At 38.5% G+C, this 23494-nt stretch overlaps 2 protein-coding genes across 4 annotated transcripts in view; both read left to right on the top strand.

The window, feature by feature from the left end:
- The window catches only part of LOC127658305 (protein FAM171A1-like), a 47165-nt gene extending 40505 nt beyond the window's left edge, over positions 1 to 6660 (top strand). For all 3 annotated transcript variants that reach the window (XM_052147515.1, XM_052147514.1, XM_052147516.1), the window contains 3 exons: positions 1258 to 1374; positions 2336 to 2450; positions 2976 to 6660. In XM_052147515.1, coding sequence (XP_052003475.1) covers positions 1258 to 1374; positions 2336 to 2450; positions 2976 to 4680 — 1937 coding nt within the window. In that variant the 3' untranslated portion in view covers positions 4681 to 6660. The remainder of the gene's footprint in view (positions 1 to 1257; positions 1375 to 2335; positions 2451 to 2975) is intronic.
- An 884-nt stretch (positions 6661 to 7544) lies between these two features.
- LOC127658003 (glycylpeptide N-tetradecanoyltransferase 2-like) lies at positions 7545 to 23275 on the top strand. Its single transcript, XM_052147062.1, has 12 exons — positions 7545 to 7685; positions 8530 to 8647; positions 8808 to 8952; positions 9209 to 9327; positions 9453 to 9544; positions 13220 to 13336; positions 13460 to 13630; positions 13939 to 14047; positions 14349 to 14519; positions 14633 to 14800; positions 21359 to 21496; positions 21731 to 23275. Exons 1-12 carry the CDS (start codon positions 7573 to 7575, stop codon positions 21749 to 21751), a joined length of 1482 nt encoding a protein of 493 aa, XP_052003022.1. The 5' UTR covers positions 7545 to 7572; the 3' UTR covers positions 21752 to 23275.
- The last annotated feature ends 219 nt before the right edge of the window (positions 23276 to 23494 follow it).

A 23494-nucleotide genomic window follows, 5' to 3' on the forward strand; every position in this document is an offset into this window, starting at 1 on the left:
TGGGCTGGATGTGTTTTGTGGTGCAATTTCCAATGGAAATTGTATTAAAGCCCATTCACATTTGTTAGAACCTTGAGTAAATATATTATGAAATACCAACTTAAAAAGAAAGACACTTTGCATAATACAGAGCACAAAGCATCTGAACAAAGCTTTCTCAGGCTAGCAGATTGAGAGATGGCAGGGTTTTGGGTGTGACTTTGAGTGAGCGTGGGAAAATGTCTTGTGACGTTCTTGTATTCGGCAGTGTGCACAAACAGCTATGTGTTAATGTAAGTATTGATTGTATGCAATTCTGAATCATGTTCCTGCCTCTTTCCTCAGTATATGCATGTCAGCATTTTGGTCGTGTTTGCGACCTGTGCAGTGGCCAATGCAAAGTGCATGTGTGCGTGTTTGCTGATCTGGCATAAATCAAATCAATATAAGTGCTGGTACTTCTGGAGAAAGGGCAAAATACTAATAAACAAACCCAAATCATGAATTTTAGACCCATGTGACTTAAATTCAAAACAATATACTTAGCAGAATGCCCAAGAATATTGTACACGTCATGGCAGTAATGATGAAGGACCTCTTTTCAATACATTTAAAGCTGATGGGGACAAGGGAAAGCGGTGATCACCATTCAGTTTTGTTGCATTGATGGACATTCAAAAGAAAGTCATACAGGTTTGAAATAATGAGTAAATGATGATTAAGGGTTAATTATCATTTTTAAGTTCTCGTCATTCTTTCCTCGACATAGTGTGCCACCAAGTGGCCATTGAAAATAGCAACTCAGCCTAACATACTATAAATATGTGAAGCTGGTTAATTTAACATATACATTCATTTCAAACTCACTTGAAAATGAAAATACTTCCATTGAAATCACATTTGAACTGTTCACTTGAATTGAGAGTGCAAGTCAAGCCAGATTCAGATCCTGATTGAGGCACTTCCTGTGGCTAGAGTGTTTGGTGCACTTGGCAAGGCTTTAATCCCTTTACGGATTCCATAAAGAGCAAAACCTGATCATCCGTGTTCTCATAATTTGATAATATATCAAAGAGCTTTAAAAAAAATCAGATCATTTTCAAGTTAACATGGTCAATGTCATGACGTTTGCATAATAATTAGTGCCCTAAGAATAGTGCAAAATTTTACTTCTTTATATTTCTTCATTTCATGGTATAATGTTTTTAATTTTAAATGAAATTATCCAAGATTTGTTTTTATTGTATGTCTGTTAACTGTGTGTGTTTGTGTGTGCAGGAGCCTGGCTAAAGAGCAGTTTGGGTTATGTTCAGAGAGAAGGAAAGCAGTTAACTCTCACATATATTGCCCCTCAGCTTGGCTATTGGGTGGCAGCCATGTCTCCCATAAACTTGGGTAATGTCATTTACTTCTAGTGTTTAGTATTTTTTTCTCCAAATCCGGATGACTTTGCTTTATTTGAAATTTATGTCCATTAATGCACAGAAAGGAGCCCAACAAGCAGACAAATAAGTACTGTGCTGCAGACAGTTATTGACCTATATATTTGTTTACACATTCATTGCACTTTCTTCATGAAAACGTCGTTTATAGAAAATCTACTGTGCAAAAGCGTTATTGTAAGTGTTATATACTGTAAAGTGGAGGTCATGATGACACACAAGGGCAGTGAGAGCACATATTCAGAGGAAATAAATAGATGCATGGATTCCCCTATGCTCAACACTTTGTTCAAACAGGCTACAAACATTGTTTGTTGTGTTCTCAATTCCTTTTATTTTATTTGTATTTATGTTTTGTAGTCTTAACAGCAAAAATCACATGAAATTTGGTATTTACAAATCCGATCCAATGCATATGGTTTGTGTTTGGGACACAATACATATGTAATGCCAAGCAAAGTGTGCAATATTGTATAGAGCTGTCTTAATACACTAGTTTTCACTCATTCTTTCATTATTAGTAAACAACGTGACATTCACTATGTAATGACCGAGTGAACGAGTCAGTGATTTTGGACATAGCATAGGCATGAATGCAGAAAAGCCATATTCTGCTTATGAGTTCAGCACCACGGAGCGATGTCATGATAGTTATGAGGCAAAATTTCCTTTTGTTTTTCCTTCTACCTTCCTGCTCTTTACACACTAACAGCTGATCTCAGTTGTTGAGAAAGTTGATTGAGACTAACACTTACATCATTACTATATCAACCAATGTAGATATATTGAATATAGACTATGCGATCTGAACAAACGGATTAGTTCACTTGCAAAATAGTAATGCGTCCACAAAGGGCTTAAGATCTGATTTGTGTGCAGTGTGAACAAGCCTGAAAGTGTGTGTTCTATTGTAGGTCCTGTGGTGGCGAAGGACATCAGCACTTATCATACAGTCTTCCTGCTGGCCATACTAGGAGGCATGGCCCTGATACTGCTTTTCCTGCTCTGCCTTCTCCTCTACTATTGCAGGTGTATTTTTTGACAGTGGGAGCACAAAACCTGATCAAAATCTCACTGAATGCTGAGTAAATATTTTGTTGGCATTTGAGATGTAGTGCTGTCCAATGGTACAACGTTGCAAGCTCCCAGCTAACAAATTAATATTCATAAAACATTTTCCAAACATTACATTGTGGCTGTGGAAACATGAAAATGTATTCTTAACGTGATTAGAACGTTATTTAGGTTTGCATAACATTTCTGAAAATGCAAAACTTCACGAAAGCTTAATTTGCCAACCTATTTATCATTTTTCACTCTCTGAAAAATAAATCTTCAGAGTAATGTAGTTTAAAGGACATACAAACATTGCACTGTTAAACATTTCCTCTTAACATAATGAGAACTTACTATTAACTTATAAGTTATTAACATTGTAAGGGTGTTTATTTAACATTATTTTAACAATGTTTGTTCCTAACCTAAACATAACATTAGCCAAAGTTATTGGAACATTCCCTGTTAGGTGTGTTAGACATGTTTCTGTGTTTTCAGGAGGAAATGCACCCACTTGCGGCCTGCCCACAGGAAGTTCACTTTGTCCTCAACTCTAGATGGTTCTAAACGAGACCAGGCTACTTCCATGTCCAACCTTAACCTCATTAATGAGACTCACCTGGACCACAACAGAGCGGAGCCGGACATGCACACACCTATGCTTAAACCCACACCCTACGACTCACCCACCAATGAGCTGGCAGCTTCACATGATGAGCTCCATAGTCGAGGATCCAACCACTATAAACACTCCGTTGAGATATTTCCACTCAAATCAGCTTGTTCAAACAATCCCTCTGATGGCTATGATTCTGCCACACATGGGGAGTACCGGCGCAGCTATACCTCCATCAGGACTTCATCTGTCCATCCCCTCCACATGTCTGTCTCGTCCTCATCCCCCCATCCTTTGCATCTTACCACCTCAGCAGGACGTCTCTCTTCAGGAAGTAAATCGAGCTTTCGTGATCCACGTCTCTCTCCTGTTACAGCCACATTGACAAGTCCTGTAGGATCCCCAGAGAGGGAACAAGTAATTGAGTGGCGACCGACTGATTACATGCTGTCTCGCTCCGTAGACCACCTAGAGCGACCTGCGCCCCTTCCCCGACCCGGAGCCCTGCTCTGCTGCACCTCTGAACTACAGGTCAGCCAAGGGGAAGAAACCTATCGCAAGGCCCGCCCCACGCTCGTCATCCCCGCTCACTACATGCGACTCCCCGGGACACACCCCCTCTCGGGTCAGGCCCTCCTCCTGCAGTCAGATGAACAGAGCGAACTGGAAAGCATTCAGGCGGAGCTTAGTGCATGCCATCATCCCCAAGGCCAAGTGCCACACCCATGGGTTAAAGGCGAGCTAGAAGGAAGGACGCAAGGAGTTGGGGAAGACCAAGGCAGAGGAGGGGACGAATGGACACTGCAGACGGCAGCTGTTCCCGCAGATCTTTCCATCCCCAATTCCCTCAATCAGGCAGGCCTGGATGTTGTGCAGATGAATGGTGAAGATCAGCTTCTGGCCGAAAAGACTTTGATGGAACTTCGAGGAGGAAAGCCTCTCCCTCATCCGAGAGCTTGGTTCGTGTCTTTGGACGGCCATTCCAATGACCACATCCGTCATTCCTACATCGACCTGCAGAGGGCGGGATGCAACAATAGTTGTGTAGGAAGCAACGATGCCAGTCTGGACTCTGGGGTTGACATGAGCTATGTCACGCCAGGACGGCGTGTTCGCGACACTAGCAAAGTTCAAGGACGAAACAGGGTCAGATCTGAAAAAGGGGCCCAGCCTGCAGTGCCTATGGTCGAATACGCACCATTAGTGTTTGTAGAGGATACAAATACAAATGTAGGTGCTAGCAGTAGCCCCACTCAAGTTGGCAGTCCAGAAGAAAACTCAGAAAGGCCTTTACTGCAGGAAAGAGAGAAGTCGGAGGAAGAAGAAAAGTCTCTGTCAACCCCATTGCCTCCTTTACTTTCTCCGCAACTTCCTTCACCACCTCTTCTCCCTGAGTCTGTGGATGAGACACCAGAGGAGACCGTAACAGAAAGCGAGGTTTTTAGGACTGAGGACACTCAAATGCACACAAGCAATAGCCCACCAGACAACCTGGTCGTCCCTGATGACAGCGGAGAAGACGATAACAAGAAGAGCCCTTGGCAGAAACGAGAGGAGCGACCACTACTGGCCTTTAACGTAAAATGACACATAATTTAAAGGAATGTTCTGAGTTCAATACAAGTTAAGCACAATCAACCGTATTCGTGGCATAATGTTGATTACCACAAAAAATTATTCATGTCTCGTTTCAGTAAGGCGCTCGCAGTGGTGTTAACATGATTTAAGGGCAATCATTTTTCTAATAAATTAGTAAATTAATAAAAAAACATTTTTTTTTTTTGTGGCAATCAATATAATGCCACAAATACTTTCAAATGATTTTCACTTGTATTGAACCCAGAACAATCCTTTAAGTATTTCCCCTGTCGTCCCAAGCTGGACTGTTGAATGGAGTTGCCTGTGGCAATGAAAGCCAAGCAAACCATAGCACAAATTAATATTGGAACAGTTCTGCCTCACATATGTGAGGTGAGAGAACAAACTGAGTTTCCAAAGCAAAAAACACCATTAAATGCCAACACTTTGATGCACAACTGCTATGGCTTTCCTATGAACACACTTTGAGCAAAAGATGTTCCATGAATCATTGCAAGCCATTGAATTGAAGGTGAAATGTAATTTAAGCTTAATGAGATGCTGCTGTTTTTGAGCAATATGACATCTAGTGGCAACATGTGTACACTGCAAAATGTCACCACTAAGTGCTTCCCAGCACTTATTTGAACATTTATGGGATGACCGGCAGAATGTCTTCCATGTCTTAATAGGTTGTAAAACATGATATAAAAACACCATAATGGAATAATTTTGCTTCACAATCTAAATCTCCGTTTCCTTATTTGTGGTTCTGTTGTTAGTGGAACACATCTTAAGCTTTAAAGACCAAATAAGTGTACATAATGCACCATTTGTTTCTGTTAATCTGTTATTTTGGATGTGTTGAGCACATATTCACAAATGTACTTTTCCTCAAACTCTTAAGACTCAGTGACATTGAATTGAAGCCATCAGTGCTGGGGGGCTATAGAGAAGTAGACCCGCCTTGAAAACAACTCCTATGCATTGCTTTTAACTGAAGGATCATGAAGCTTTAGATGCCTCTTTTCTTTTTTTTTTTTAACCACTGTATTGTAATTTCAGTTATTTTTGTGAATATTTTATTCAAGTTGTTTTATAATTGTTATTTTTGTTTGGTCTTGCCTTAGTGTGAGTGAGGTGGGCTGCACTTTCAAATGAGGGCTTGATGCACACATGCAAACACAAACTCACTCACATGATTAGCCACCAGCTTTTTGTTCCCAAACTGAAATTTCTGTCTTAAGTGCCTTTTCTAGCAACCCTAATTATCCACTTATATTAACCACTTTATCAGTTTGTGTCATATAATTTGACATTGTTTGCAATTCATTGACTCCATTGACATTACACAGTTGCATTACACATCCCTATTCCTGCTGATCTCTTTGTGTCCCAGTGAGTTTTAATGTTGTGTCTTGGTATACGTTTTTAGGTTCTGTCTAATGATTGATGTCTGGAGATTTTTCCCCATGTGTTATGTATGTACATATTCATTCAACCAGTAGTTTATGCCCATGCGATTGTGTGTTGCTATGTGTATCTTTGTGTCTTCTGCAGACATGCTATGCAGTGTGTGTATCTGGTTACGTAGGATTGAAAGTGTTGTCATTTTGGTTTGTTGCCAGGGTAACCACTTGGTAAGAATACTTGCGTCACTCTCAGCTATTCAGAAATCTACTTGGAATGTCTGGACTGGTTACTTGTATAATAATTCAGGCCTATTATCCCAATAAAGCCAAAAACCTAGTCAACACTATTTGAGCATAATTTACCTACTGCTGATGGAATGAGCTTTAAGATCAAATCATAAACACAAGAACCATCAATGTCACTATGTCGAATTAAAGTGACTTAACCATGAAAGGTTTCTGACTGACTGCACAGAATTAATGGAATGATGGGCTCTAAGGTGATGTTAAATGTATGAGAAATGCAACTTTTTGAAACTTGACAGCCAGTGTAACCTGGAGAAATCACACTTCAGTAAACCTGCTTTGAGTATTTTGATGGAATTTGGATTTTGTTAAAGACAGCAGTTTATTTATGTTTATTTTACACAACACCAGCATATTGGTGTGCACTATAATCTGTCCAAGTGTATTTAAAAAAAGAGACAAACCATTGAAATATGAGTATCAAAATAGGGTGTAAAGAACCAAATGATTATAGAAGAGTAAGTAATAATCATGAAATATAATGAGAAATATTTAAGTATTACAGTGATTCTACTTGTTTCGATTAGGACTTTAATTACAAGCTCAATAAATTCTTAATTTATGTGTTTTAGAAATCTATTAATTTCCTTTAGATTTTGAGTAATAGTAACTGTGTGAGGCAAAATAAAGGATTCACAGGCTGTGTTAGAATGTGCATGGATGGGATCTATCCCAATTTTCCTAAAAGGAAGTACAGATTTTGTTTACATTTACAGTACATTTAACTTTTTGTGATGGTATGGATGTCATTTAAGAAGCAAAGATGTTCAAATTCAACTGCTTTGTTTGATATGGCATTGTCTGGATAACTGTGGAAAGTGAGCAAAACGTTATATTTACAAACTTACATTTAGTAGGCCACCACTCTAAACAAGCCTTAATAATTAGTCACTTTTTGTCATTTTAGAAAACACTACTATAAATTCCCTCAAGTTCAAGAATACATTAAAGTAATAATTTATTTGCTCTTAATTTTTTTGTGAAAAAGCATGTTTAAATATAACACATGGACCCAAATATATCAGTTTAAATCCGTAAAAACAAAAGTACATGATCACGTTCGTCTGTCCTTTTCTCGTTTCACAGTCTCATGTGTTGTTAGTGGAAACAATCGCTAGACGGTACTGTTTTGCGTCGTGTTTATTGAGTGGTTTTTTCGTGAGGATTTGCAGCAGATTCATCCATGATGGCGGAGGACAGCGAGTCCGCGGCCAGCCAGCAGAGCCTGGAGCTGGACGATCAGGACACCTGCGGCATTGATGGAGACAACGAGGAGGAAAATGAACACAGGCAGGGGTGAGGCACATGATGGCATGCTTTGAAGCACTGGGGTTTGTGCGCTGACAGACCGTCGTGCTTTAACTGCTCGAGAGATGTAAACAAACGGCTAGCTTAGCAACCAGGTGACCATCAGGACAAAATATGTATTTTTAAATGAACTTGCTAATATAAGCGTTAGAGTTCATTGTGTAATGCTTATATGACTAATATTTATATATATAAATATATATTTAAATAGCTTAGATAGGTATAGTCATTTTCTATAAGCTGCCAATTACGTTTGAATCAAAGTAGTTCGCTTTTGCTAGCTCGATATTAATGTGAAGGATTTATTAGAGCTCAGCGCCCAATCAAGTACTTCAAGCTCATGTCTACTAAATGTTCTAGACATGTTTGGTATCCTGTGACGTTTTTAAGTCACTATCAATTTTCTGTTTATATGATAGTAATGGAAAGCATCTGTCTGGTTATATTAGTCTATTAGTCCATTACCTCTGAACAATACAAATATGCTTGACCCTCTTTATGAGCTGAGCTGCATTGCAGTCTGTCAACCATCTTTCTCAGCTGAAGGATCGAGGATGATGATGATGTCCCTTTTGAACGTGTGTTCCGCTGTTGTCAGGCAGACCAGGCAGCATCCCTCAGGCAGCCACATAAAGTTTGACCTGCTTACGTGTACAGACAGACACTTGCTTTATTATGGTTTTCTGTGGCAGTCACTGTCCAGGCTATTGTTATATATGATCATTGTACTTGGCACTCCCCTGTTATGCATATATTTGGTTGTCAGATGGTTGCGTGACAGATTTCTCTAAAAGTTAGTATGCATGTGTCAGTAAGTTGTGATTTTCTTTAGGAGTCCTGGAGGAGATCTCGGTGCAAAGAAGAAGAAGAAGAAACAGAAGAGAAAGAAGGAGAAACCAAGCTCAGGAGGAACCAAGTCTGATTCTGCCTCTGATTCTCAGGAGATAAAGGTTTCTACTTTGAAATTTATTATGAATTCTTGGATGTGGTCAAATGGCCGTACTGTAAATCTCCCTCAGTTGTTGTGAAATCATGGAGTGGATTTGCTTAAGCTCATTCTCGGCCAGTTTACACATACAAACATGAACTTTCCCTATGTTCCTGTCCCAGAACCCTGCCATTCCCATGCAGAAACTGCAGGACATTCAGAGGGCTATGGAGCTCCTGTCCACCTGTCAAGGTCCAGCCAAAAACATAGAAGAGGCCACAAAGCACAAGTACCAGTTCTGGGACACTCAACCTGTACCCAAACTCAGTGAGTCATGCATTAGCAAGGCACTTCTGAAACAATCAGGTGTTTGATTGTATCATTGCAAATGTAAGCAACTTGGCAAAGCTGCAATAGTCAGAATTTGGACTGTGAATTCCCAGCATCATGTCCAGCATTAATCCTACAACTGTTTTGCAGGCAAATTAATTTATGGTGTATTCAGAAAATATAGACTCTGCTTGTGTCGGATCAATAGACCTCACAAATGCACTGAAATAGAGTTCCCTCTGTTTCTTTGTAGATGAGGTTGTGACAACTCACGGGCCAATTGAACCGGATAAAGAAAATATCAGACAAGAGCCATACTCTCTCCCACAGGGCTTTATATGGGACACACTGGACCTCAGCAATGCTGAAGTGGTATGCATGAGAGCGAGTCCACTGTAATATGAAAGACTGATTGTAGAACGGATTTAATTGCTAATTTTTAAAGTACTAGAAAGTTCTTTAACAAAATTATGGAATTTTCTTTTTCTGTTTTGTAGCTGAAGGAGTTATATACTTTGCTGAATGAAAATTATGTTGAGGATGATGACAACATGTTTAGATTTGACTATTCTTCTAACTTTCTGAGATGGTAAGTGATCAATGCTTGCGTTTTGTTTTATACAATCACTGTGAATCTGAGTGCTGATCTTTAAGTGCTTAATCTGCTCAGTATATAAATGTAAGGGTTGATTTATTAAGAGTGAAAAATTCCTCATCTTTGTGTGTGTGTGGCATGTGAACTCACTGCCATGTTTGATGCCATTCTTGAACAACTGATCATTCTGTCCATCATGTTGATTTCAGAAGTAGTATGTTTGCTGATTATTACACATAGTAATGAATGCATAGCCAAGAGACCTTATTCAAAGTAGCACCATATTGATTTTTGAAGGGAATGAAAATGAGGCTTTATAAGGATTGTTAACCCAAAAATAAAATTATCTTTACTCACCCTCATGCCATCACTGATGTGTATGACTTTCTCTTATCTGCTGAACACAAATGAAGGTTTTTAGAAGAATATATCAGCTCTGTAGGTCCAAACAATGTAAGCGAATGGGTGCCAAACATTTGAAGCTCCAAAATCCACATAATGTAACATAAAAGTTACAATTATGTGGAATGGTAGGGAGGAATATTTATGATTAAAAAATGACTTAAAAATGTATCTGTTTATCACCCACACCTATCATATCAGGTCTGAACACATGGATTTAACCACTGGAGTCATATGGATTACTTTTATGCTCCCTTTATGTGTATTTTAAAGCTTTAGAGTTCTGACACCCATTCAGTTGTATTGTGAGGACCTAAAGAGCTGAAATATTCTTCTAAAAATCTTAATCTTAAGGTACCAAGTCGTTACTAAAATAAAAAAGATGTAACAATTCCAGTGATTCTACAGTACCGTAGTAATGAGCACTCACTTAATTTGGTACCCGCACACTGTGTTACTGACTGCTTTAAATGCTCACACACTTATTTGAACGTGCTCTGTTGCTCCTTTTACACCGAAATGCACAACTAATCAAATTTAAATCGTAATATGTCCTAGTGTGATTATTAAACCGTGAAGTGCGGCAATCTTAGTCTGTATGAGCTGCTTGAGCTTTAAATGTATGTGTGAAGCAGACAGCTCATACACTGGCACCACAGACTATGAGAATCATTCATGTTGTATGATAGATGACAGAGCAGAGCACTAATCCAATTTAAAGCATTATTTTTAGATAATTTATAAAATGAAATCACAGCATTTGCACTTTAATGATCACACTGGGCCATGTAGCGAACTATTTATCCAGAGAAGGTAAACTTCAGTCAAAATAAAATCACAAGCAACACATAAAAAAAGCTAATTGCCTGAAATTGAAGAAATTGCAACCTAAATATATTATAACTGTATAGTAAAATATAATCCTCACTGTAGAAATAATAATAATATTAATAAATAATGATTAATTAATAATGATTGTAATAATACAAATTAAGTTTAATATCACAAGCAAGAGTGATTTGTACTGAATAAAAGTTTGCTAAAAATGCAATGGTATGTTGACAATTGTTTATTTTTTTACTTTGTAAAAGTTTAAGGATTTTTTTATTTTTAATTAGACACCATTTTGATAATGACATTCAATTAAACTTTAAAACATGGAATTCTGGAAAAAATAATTTAAGAAATACAAGGAAAAAAGGATTTTGCAAAAAAAAAAAAACATATTTCAGTAGGGCCCTGCTTAAAAACAAACAAAGTGTTCGAAACACTTGAAGGAAACATGCATATCTTTTAATTTATTATTTACATTGAAATTTTACTTTAGACTATGTTAGTGTTCAATAGCACATTATCATATTAGCAATTTTTATTTTTGTGAAATCGAAATTGGTATCAAGAACCATGAAATTTCACTGGTATCGGTACTGTAAGTCTGGCACCGGAATGTCTATACCCAAAAGGCTCTGTGAGAGACAACGCCATAAAACTCACAAAGAAGAGCATCTCCACCTTAGACAACACCTTACTGATTAAGGACCATAAAACACAAATCTCACATCTGACCTCTATCTGCTCTCTCACCTCCTCACTTTAAGGACACCAAAAACTAAGTTATGACTTTATCCTGTTCTGTAATGTAAAGGTTTTCTGATCATACATGTTTGGTATCATTCAATAAGTCACAGTGCAAATGGTAAAACGGTCTCATTCCCTTTCAGCAAAGTCAAATCACAAGTAAGTTTTAAGAACTTAGTAAAATACTGCATTCTATCAGAGGCATAAACCCTCCCAGGTTTCTCAGAGAGACCAGATGCTGTATGCAGATTAGATGCATTCTTGTAAACATCAAAAGACCTTCTCAATCACGTTTCAAAGGTCCACCTTCAAACCCTTAAATTGTGAACCAAATCCTGGATAACATCAAACATACACATCTGAAATAACAATAGAATTGCTTGGTATTTAAGGAGAGATGGCAAAGGAATCGGGGAGTCTGAAGTCAGATTATTGATGTGTAGTTTTAATATAGTAAGACAGATCTCCCATGCTTGCCATTGCATGTAGTCTTGCCAGGTATGTTTCTTTGACTTATTATATTTCTAGGAATGTTTGTTTATTCTGATCATATGTGAATTTGATTGATTTTGTAACTTACGTCTTAAATCCTACCTGGCAAATAAATTATTTTTTATTTATTCTGAATTCCTCTGAAATCATTTATTCTTGTTACCGCAAACTTATGTGCAGAATAATGATAAATACTGGAGCTTTAATATCGTGTAAACCATTTAGGAGAGCCAGGTAGGACAGCCACCTAGGATAGCCGGGTAGGAGAAAAGTCATTTAAAGACTCTCAGTCACTGCTCACCACCTGTCTTAGCAAGTTGTATGTACGACTAAATGGCAGTATCGTCTGGTTATGAGACAAGCCAAACCAGATGATATTAGTTAACGCTACCGCTGACTAAGAACTGAACTGGCTATACTGATCGAAAGGACAATGAAGAGGATTTAGAGTAATCAATAACTTAAAAATGTTATATTAAAACAATGATCAGTAAGTAATTAGAGCTTTAATCTAAATTAGAGTTCAACTTAAAATTGGAGTCAGAGTAATATAAAATTGGAGTCAGATAAAATTAACAACAGAATCAATTTGTAAATTAACAATAATTGCTTTACTTCAGTGCTCAGAAAAGACAGAAAAACGCAGAGACCTTCAAAGGGCAATCTACTGAAGTTCCACTCAGACTTCTGAAATGTTGGTACCGTGACAACAATAGTATAGACTTCCATTCTCTTTAATGGTGTGCACTATATAAAATTGTTTAGTTCCTAGATCACATCTAATTTTCTTCAATTTGTGTTTTCTGGAGTGTTTTGTCTACAACAGTACAACCAATTGAAGTGACTGTAAAGGCCCGGGTATACTTTGTTTTTGTGTGTTTAGGATCGGATCATGCCCGGTCATCTGCGTTGCCTTTGAAATTATACTCTTCTGATCACAAACAAATACGAACGTGTTCAACGCATGCACACTACGATTACTTTACGATAATAGACGTGTGCGGACTGTGCTGATAATTAAATTTGAGCAATCAGCGATGCGGACAACCAATGTATACTTTGGCCTTAAGTTTATCCCTCACAGCCTCATTATCATTGCCATCAAAACTGAACTAACACAGCTACTTTCATTCATTGTCTTATTTGTCTCCAAATACACCTTTTCCCTACCTCTCATTTGCTGTCGGTCACTATAAGGGCATTACGACCCCCGGGTTGGCTGCCCCAGTGGCACTGTGGTGTGAGGGTTTCATCCAATAAGAAACTGGTTGGGTTCATCAGTGCCATTCCTGCCGACATCCACATCTATGACACGTGAGTTTAGGCCTTATCACGACAATACCTAGTCTGAAAACCTAGACACTTTCAGGACATCAAAAGCAACATTTACAGCCAGTTGTTAACATCACTGAACACTAATTCTCCTTGCATTGTAAGGTTGAAGAAGATGGTGGAGATAAACTTCCTGTGTGTGCATAAAAAATTGCGCTCGAAGCGCGTTGCTCCTGTACTAATCCGCGAGATCACACGGCGGGTCAATTTAGAGGGAATTTTCCAGGCTGTTTACACTGCTGGTGTGGTCTTGCCCAAACCCGTGTCCACATGCAGGTAACAAATCAGAGTCTAAACAGCTGGCTTGCTGCCATAATAAATCATCATGTATTGCATACTTTATATCCAATCCTACATTGAAGGAAAAGTTCACCCCAAAATGAGAAGCTCATTCAATTTTGGATTTGAACTCACCCAAGCATACTTAACATCCCCTATTGTGTTCTGAAGAAAAAAAGAATTTTCATTTTTAGGTGAACTGCTCATTTCCTATTCCTTTAATTGCATTTGGGCATTTAGATGCTGGTTTTAAGTATTTTGGAGAGGTGTTAAACTTGTTAATATTTAATATTATATCTTTACAGATACTGGCATCGCTCTCTAAACCCCAGGAAGCTTGTGGAGGTGAAGTTTTCCCACCTCAGCAGAAACATGACGCTACAACGAACAATGAAACTCTACAGATTACCTGATGTAAGTGATGTGTGTTGTTTGGCCTATTGCCACTTTATTGACAGTAGACAGGAGAGAGAGGACAGGAAATAATAGGGAAGAGAAGGGGAATAGCATCAAGAAATGTTGCAAGATAGACTTATACTCACCCCCCACGAGCACAACAGCTCAACCACAGCCTTGACACGATGTACTGAAAAAGAGTAGAAATTGCTACAAGTAGCCTAAATCATGTGCACAATGAGCCAAGCAGTATGCTCTTATTAATCTTGTAGTTTATTTCTTCAAACCTAATTTGTTTCAAATGTTTTGTTCTTTATAGAGTACACGTACTCCTGGTTTGAGGCTGATGGTAGAGGGGGATGTAAAGCAGGTGACATCGCTCCTGAAGAAACACCTGAGTCAGTTTCACCTGTGGCCTTTTTTAGGGGAAGAGGAGGTCAAGCACTGGTTACTACCACAAGAGAACATCATCGACACTTATGTTGTTGAGGTACCTGCTGAAACATCTCAAAAACGTTCTGATCTTTATTTAATCATCTGTTTCACATTCATATGTCACTTCATATCCTTGTACTCACTTACATAACTTTAATTTCTTCAAAGGGTTCCGGTGGGGTGCTAACAGACTTAATCAGTTTCTACACCCTGCCATCCACAGTGATGCATCATCCGATGCACAAAAGCCTGAAGGCTGCTTATTCCTTTTACAATGTCCATACAGAGACACAGCTCATAGACCTGATGAATGATGCTCTCATCCTAGCCAAACTGGTACGATCACAACACATGCTCAAAAGAACGCAATAGAAATACAGTTTGACCTGAAGAATTTTAACTGACCCCACACATTACTTCTTGTTAACCCAAGATTTAAGATATAGTTAACCCAAAATGAAAATTCTGTTATCATTTATTCACCCTCATGTTGTTCCAAACCTGTATTACACAAGTAGATGTATAGCAGAATGTTACCATTTTCTTTCATTAGATAACATGAAAGTTAATGGTCACTGAGGCTGTCAGTCTCTAACGCCTAATGTTGGTTCTGTTTCATTCCTACTGACCGCCAGAGGCAGTGTAAACACTACTGGATTATTGCAGCGCCAGCCAGATAGGTCGAGAGAATATACCAACAAAGTCACTTAGTGACGTATGCTGAGCCCTGGGGGTTATAAAGCACAGTCGCTCAGCACTCTGCCTCTTTCGCTTTCTCGCCCGGTTGAGATAGAATAGAATAGAATAGAATAGAATAGAATAGAATCCTTTATTTTGGTCACACATTATACACAGTTTTTTGCATATATACAGTGAAATGTATTAGTTTTCACATATCCCAGCTAAGCTGGGGTCAGAGTGCAGGGTCAGCCATGATACGGCCGGGCGCCCCTGTAGCAGATAGGGTTAAGGGACTTGCTCAAGGGCCCATCAGTGGCATCTTGTTTGTGCTGGGGCTTGAACATCCGACCTTCTGGTCAGTAACCCTGAGCCTCAACCACTGAGGCTTGCACCCAACGGATTTGAACCGTTTTAGCCGCGTTTTGGGGAGTTTCATTCCTTTTCGTCAGTAACACTCTGTGCCTCTCGCTGCTATCCGGTGGCTGGTGTTTTCCGCGCTATATGTTAACGGTTTCCCATTGACATTATCATCATCCATTCAGTTGTTCTGAACTTTTTTCCTCGAATTTATGTGATACTCTGCGCCCCTCGCTTCAGTCCATCGGCCATTTTAGATATTTATTTCTCTTTTTCGTGAGATATTTCTTGACATTACCTGTCTGTTCACCCGGAGGAATTATAAAATTATTATTTTCCTTGCCTGTCTTGTGCTTCATTACCATCATTCTGCTTGACTTAAACCTTACAGTTCTATCCGAAGGTGTTATTAGTGAGTAACTATGGCTCACAGCTCGATTGCCACTGGTTTCCCACTGACTTGTAAGCTGTGCCCTAATAATCTCCTCCCGGACGACAGTCATGACATCTGCCCATCGTGTTTGGGTGTTCAACATCTGAGAGAGGCTCTCACGGACCCCTGTCTGCACTGCAATTTTTTACCTATGTCGGAACGGCGGCTCCGTCTTACTAAGTTAGACCCCAATTCAATGGTGAAACTCGGGCAGTTGGACGTAGCCCCTTCTCGCACTCAGAAGCGCAGGGTGTATGCGGCGGCCGGCGCTCCCCAAGCGATGAACATTCGTGTGTCGAGGAAAGTTCACTTTCTAAGACGGTTTCTGTGCTTTCTTCAGAGATGGCGGAGCTGAAACGCCTGCTTCACTCACTTCAGCCTGTCACATCTGCTACACCTGCGAAGATGACACAGGAGGATGATAATGTTCAGAATCGTGGAACTGGTGAAGTCTCTTGATTCCCCTCATTTTTCACATCACTCTGACTTGGATGTGCTTTCTACGATTGCTTTGGATTCTTTTTTCATGATCATGGGAATGCTGTGGATGTTGCGGCACAACAATCACCTCAGGATGTTTTCACTGGTTTTCCAGCAGCGGAGGGGTCTAGTGGGGGGTCAGTTCAGTCATCTGGACAGGCCCAGCCCTCTTCTGATGATACTTTGGCTGTGCTTCGAATGGCACTTGCTCCAGATTTATTAATTAATCTGAATTAATCTGTTCATTAATCTGAATTAAAATTGTAACCATAAACTCAAAATTAATATTTTAAACTTCACAACTCTGTTGCATTTCATATACACTCACCTAAAGGATTATTAGGAACACCTGTTCAATTTCTCATTAATGCAATTATCTAATCAACCAATCACATGGCAGTTGCTTCAATGCATTTAGGGGTGTGGTCCTGGTCAAGACAATCTCCTGAACTCCAAACTGAATATCAGAATGGGAAAGAAAGGTGATTTAAGCAATTTTGAGCGTGGCATGGTTGTTGGTGCCAGACGGGCCGGTCTGAGTATTTCACAATCTGCTCAGTTACTGGGATTTTCACGCACAACCATTTCTAGGGTTTACAAAGAATGGTGTGAAAAGGAAAAACATCCAGTATCGCGGCAGTCCTGTGGGCGAAAATGCCTTGTTGATGCTAGAGGTCAGAGGAGAATGGGCCGACTGATTCAAGGTGATAGAAGAGCAACTTTGCCTGAAATAACCACTCATTACAACCGAGGTATGTAGCAAAGCATTTGTGAAGCCACAACACGCACAACCTTGAGGCGGATGGGCTACAACAGCAGAAGACCCCACCGGGTACCACTCATCTCCACTACAAATAGGAAAAAGAGGCTACAATTTGCAAGAGCTCACCAAAATTGGACAGTTGAAGACTGGAAAAATGTTGCCTGGTCTGATGAGTCTCGATTTCTGTTGAGACATTCAGATGGTAGAGTCAGAATTTGGCGTAAACAGAATGAGAACATGGATCCATCATGCCTTGTTACCACTGTGCAGGCTGGTGGTGGTGGTGTAATGGCGTGGGGGATGTTTTCTTGGCACACTTTAGGCCCCTTAGTGTCAGTTGGGCATCGTTTAAATGCCACGGCCTACCTGAGCATTGTTTCTGACCATGTCCATCCCTTTATGGCCACCATGTACCCATCCTCTGATGGCTACTTCCAGCAGGATAATGCACCATGTCACAAAGCTCGAATCATTTCAAATTGGTTTCTTGAACATGACAGAGAGTTCACTGTACTAAAATGGCCCCCACAGTCACCAGATCTCAACCCAATGGAGCATCTTTGGGATGTGGTGGAACGGGAGCTTCGTGCCCTGGATGTGCATCCCACAAATCTCCATCAACTGCAAGATGCTATCCTATCAATATGGACCAACATTTCTAAAGAATGATTTCAGCACCTTGTTGAATCAATGCCACGTAGAATTAAGGCAGTTCTGAAGGCGAAAGGGGGTCAAACACAGTATTAGTATGGTGTTCCTAATAATCCTTTAGGTGAGTGTATATATATATTATGATTAGTATCCTGCTGAACAGACTTCAAAGTGGTTTCAGAATGAAAGCATATACTTTAGGTGTATGAAGACAAAACTGTCCTTCAACACAAATCTTATTGCGTTCTGTTGACATTTAAATTATTTGTTGCTTTTTCCCCTCACTCAAACATAGACTAAAGAAAGTGAAAGCTGCGTTAGTATTACAACCAAGGTTATTATGTTTCAAATTTTTAATTTGTCAATTTAATTTAATATAGTTTTATTTAAAAGTATCCCTATCTAAAGAATTAATAGTCTATGCTTTGTATGTACTGTATTTTCCCAAATCAGTCGGCATATAGAGAAAAAAGATTCCGACAGAAATCAAATGAGTCAACACAGTAGTAATTAGCACTCGCTGAGAAGTTACGTCTCACGATTTGACTGCAAATGCTACATTCAAAAACACTGGAAAAGCCCACTGATAATATTAGGGCCATGTCATCACGGATATGATTTTCTAGTTAATTTGTGGGAAACCGCACAATGCAGGGCAGTTCTGTGTGCTGCTCGTGTATCTAAATCCCTGATGCATCAAAATAAAAAAGTCATATCCAAATAAATTAATCTCTAAAGTTTAGCTTCATACACAAACTGTCATAGAATAATAGATTTATTATATAGTTTATAATTAAATTTATAATCAAAACATTTCACTGCCCAATATTTCCTAATATTTTATTGTGCATGGTTGAATGTTTTGAATGATGGACTAATGATGTAAAAAAAAAATATTTTAAGCAGCTTGTCAATGCTTTGAAAATAGTCAATCAATAATAAATCTGTGCTTTTTAGCTGTTTAGAGTTGCTGTCTGCTTTAGCAATAACACTTTTTTTCCCCCCGACTATTTAAAATGTTACACAGTTAATTCATCAAGCTATTATGGACCAGTTCAAGCTGACAATGCATGGACCACAAGAGATTACAGATGCCTACATGTGTAGATACATTACGCCTAAATAGACTCCAATATTAATTAAAAAAAAATTGTAAATTCAATTTTAGTAAATATTTATTTAGACTATTCCGTTTTTAGACATGATGAGGGTGACTTGACAAATAAAATCAAGTTCTTGATTTTAAGCTTTTAACCATGATGAAACCGCAATGTGAGCATCTTCTTGATTGCACAAACGCCACGCAATTTTACCAGTTGTCAGGTCCACGTGTCGTGTGAAACTGCCTTGTTTAGGATCTATTACCTGTCTTTATGTTTCAGTAGTCTCTATAGTAACCTTCAAGCGTATTGGTTGACTGATGATTGTGCGTTTGTGTGTGTGCTTGTGTTTGCTTAAACACAGTGAAACAACTCTAGCTACACTACAACTTCAGGGGAAAATAAAGAATGCAGACAGAGATGTGTTCATTCATTTCTGTTTTGTTATTTTTTTTATTTTTTTCATTGCATCACAAATGTCATGGACTCGGCTGGACTCCAGAGTCCCAAATGCTCTAATTCGAGTCCAAACTCGAGTACCCCAACTCTAGTAATTAATAAGTATTACAAATTTGGTTTTCATGAAATCGTATGTAGGCTACATGAGTATGACCACATTTACATCACAATGGTAAATAATTTGCATAGATCAACAACCCTTACTGTATTGGTTGCTTAAATCGTCTGCATTCAGTCAGAGAACAGAAACTGTTGTGTGTCCCTGCATCAAGAGTTTGCATCCAGCCCAACAGCCCATAAATTATAAAATAAGAAAAAATAAAATAATAACGACATTCCTTTGTTAAAACGCCTGACAAAACAGTGTTAGGTAGACTGTTTACAACATAAAGGCATGACACGCATAACAGTAAATTGAAACATTAAAGGAATGTTCCTGGTTCAATAGAAGTTCAGATCAATCGACAGCTTTTGTGGCATAATATTGATTACCACAAAAATGTATTTCGACTCATCCCTCCTTTTTGAGGTTACTGAGGCACTGACAAATTAAGTGAATGGGAGACAAATTGTAAGATTGGCTATAAGTTCACACAGAAAAATAAAGCAATGATTTTATCACACTAAAATCATGTTTAACACTTTAAGATCTTTTATGTCTTGTGGCTATACTTTTGAAACAGTGAGTATTTAAATGTTAAACAATTGGCCCCCATTCACTTCCATTGTAGGTGCCTCACTGTAACCCAGATTTTTGCTTTTGCATCTTTTATATAATCTCCTGATTATTTTAGTTTTCCACTACACCCAGTGCTGCTAAACTCAGCATGATCTGTGTTGCAAAAATAGGCTCTACGGCAAAACTATCCGCTCACTGATGCTTCTGGGACGTTTCACCTCGTGGCTCCCTCTCGCAATGTGAAGTCTATAATCTGTTAATATGACTGCAGACTAGTGCTGCATGATGTCAGCCTGTGCGATTATATGACGGAAAATGCTGCGATTTTATTAAATAAATAAGTGCATGTGTGGACATGACAGCCCATTCTCTCTGAGAGCTGTTTGCCCATTTTCTACACCGCTAATAAAAATGACCAGACAGTCTCAGTTTAGGGAGTGGCACGTGTGATCACGTCATGTGAGTTTCCGGTGTTCAGCGTGGAAATCAGGTGAAGACAGATGCCGAGCAGACCGACACTGAACTGGTGGTCAGAAAAAATAACACCGTTCACAGCTTTGCGATATATCTTTATTTCATCATTAATTAAAGTTCATATAATACGGGAGCGTGCCATGTAAATAAACACAAACTCCAAAACTGTCATTCTCTGTGCTGTCAGAGCCGCTTCAACCAGTCGCAGAAGAGACACAATCTGAGCGGGAGTCGAGATCGGGAGAGCTTTAAAGTTCCGCCGGTTGATGCGCGCACTAACACAGAGACGCTCATCTCTCACCGCCGCTGTCTGCAGCGCAACGTCATCGTCATGATCAATCTTATGTGAAAAATAACACTGCATTTATAGTTGTTGTTGTTGCTAGTTTGTATGTTTGAGTTGAGAAATACACATTTCAGCATTATCAGTAATCTATTTGTGAATTTTCCTTGATAACCAAGCAAGTTGACTCATGATACCATTTGTTTATTATATCGCATATTAACCTCAATAATCGCAATATGACATTTTCTCCAAATCGTGCAGCCCTAGTGCAGACACAAAAATGTGCTGCTCTGTTTGGCTAACATCTTCTCTTGTGTTCCACAGAAGAAAGAAATGGGTCATATGGGTTTGGAACAATATGAGGACGAGTGTGTAATATTTTTTTGGGTCCCTTTAAGCTCATGGTCTCAACTTGTTTTGTTGAGCAGTTATTTGATGGACTTAATAGCATGCTTAATGGATGATATTACTGCATAATTATGTTTTAATATATTGTAATTCATATTCCCTCTCTCATTTTTGGGATTACAGAAAGGTTTTGATGTTTTTAATGCACTGGATCTAATGGGCAATAAGACTTTCTTGGAAAAGCTCAAGTTTGGGATTGGAGATGGTAACCTGCAGTATTACCTGTACAACTGGAAATGTCCCCCCATGGACCCAGAAAAGGTACGATTCAAATAAAATGCTCTGGATTGCCTGTTTTTTTTTAATCTTTCAGTTTTTAAAAGTACATTTAAATCCCAGTTTTGACACTTCTAAATCCCCTCCCACACACAAAACAAAAAAGGGAAAGGGATTTATCTAATGTGCTGTTTACATATATAAAAAGCCATATAAATGTCCTCAGTACACATTTGCATTATTGGAGTGTGTTTTAATTTACTTCTCCATCTTCCTCAGGTTGGCCTTGTTTTACAGTAACCAGCTGCTCCGCGTTAGATGCTGACTGATTCAAAGGTCCATCACAAATTCTCTGACTTGGACATAGTCTAGATAAAGAGGACAAACTGACATCCATTCAAAGTGAATGAGTTATGTTGTGCAGCTCTTTATAGTTTTGTTCCAGTTATCGAGGGTTCTCCCTTCTTTCTGAGAATGTGAGAAACATTATCAACGTCAAACACATCCACAAGCTGTATACACAAGTAGTGTTCATTTATTTTTCCTTAACATTTCCAAACTGTACCCTCTCACATACGTTTAATCCCATTTTTTGATTTTTGTATTTTCTTCATTTGTTTTGTAATATGAAGGTGCGTGGATAAATTTGTGTGAATTAGCAAGCTGTACAATTAATGGCAGATATTTATTATGTGTTGTGTGGTTTACAAGGGGCCAGGATATCCAAAGTCTTTTCTATGGAGCTGCCTTTGAAAGTAATTAACATTTGAAGTTCCTGCTGTTAGTGGGAAGGGGTGAGGAGTAAATGGTTACATATAGAAGAATGTTTTGCATTTTGATGTGCAACATCAACATGTTTATAAAAGGGCCGGAACATTCTGAGGTGCATTTTTAAGGAAAAAATATTGTTTTGTTATTTAGGTTTTGTGTGTCCAAAAATAATTTTTAATGTGAGTTCATTTAAATTAGTTTCATGAAGGCACGATCGTTACAACTTTTCCACACCATTTCCATTATTTGACATTTAGTGTTTATAAATTATTATAATTCTAAGTAAACAATTCTGATATTTAGAATTGTATTTAAGTTACATGTATGGTTTTTTTTTATTTATTCTCTCAGTATTCTTTGCAGTGAAATCATAACCTTGTTCAAACGGTGCATTTGCTAACAAGCCCTGGTAATTTTGCTATACTTGAGAACAAAGAGAATTAAACCATCACAATAAAGCATTTTCTCCCAATGCTTTTGGTGACCCGGCCGGGAAGGTTTGCTTGCTGTTCTGGTGGTTACAATCACTGCTAGGTGGAACTTAATGAAATCTGAGCAAATGTATTTCTACAGCTTATCTTGTCATGGTTTGCTTTAATATATCTGAATCTACAATATGCTGTAAAAGCGCACGTCCAGATATCCTTAAAAGAAAGATCTCACATTTTAACCATTTCAATCAGTTTTGTTCAATAACGTCCATGGCACTTTGCGAATGTCAGTTTGTGTATGTTTTTCTAAGGCTTGTGTATGAAATGAGCATGAACTTTTATTTTCCTCCAATCTTTATGGTTTAAGAACTTATGGGGTCATGGTGAGAACACCCAGAGTACTTGCCTTATTTAAGAGAGGGTGTTTTTTTTTTAATGTCAAATGTGTAGTTTTAAATGATCAGCTTTCTCTTTCTGAAAACAGTATTTTTATTGAATTCCATTGCAGAATTGATGATGGGAATAAGTACCAGCACCATGTCAAACATGACAGTAACCCAAATATCTAATTGTCAAAAATATACATCAAGGTATACCAGCATGGATATTTGACTGAATAAAAGCATCTAAAGTAATACAACATAATTCATCGAGGTCTTTTTCCTCTCCATAACCATTAATCAAACCTTTATCTGAAAATATGATATTAAACTCTTCCTGTGGGTCATGGCACAAAACTAACATTCAGTTTAAACGCACAATAAGATGGCAATCGTGTTTGTTCACTTTCTATTTTGTTTATTTTTTTTTTCGTGGGATTTTAGGGATGGTTTGCTTTACT

Source organism: Xyrauchen texanus, chromosome 17, assembly GCF_025860055.1.
Source record: "Xyrauchen texanus isolate HMW12.3.18 chromosome 17, RBS_HiC_50CHRs, whole genome shotgun sequence".
Classification (NCBI taxonomy): domain Eukaryota; kingdom Metazoa; phylum Chordata; class Actinopteri; order Cypriniformes; family Catostomidae; genus Xyrauchen; species Xyrauchen texanus.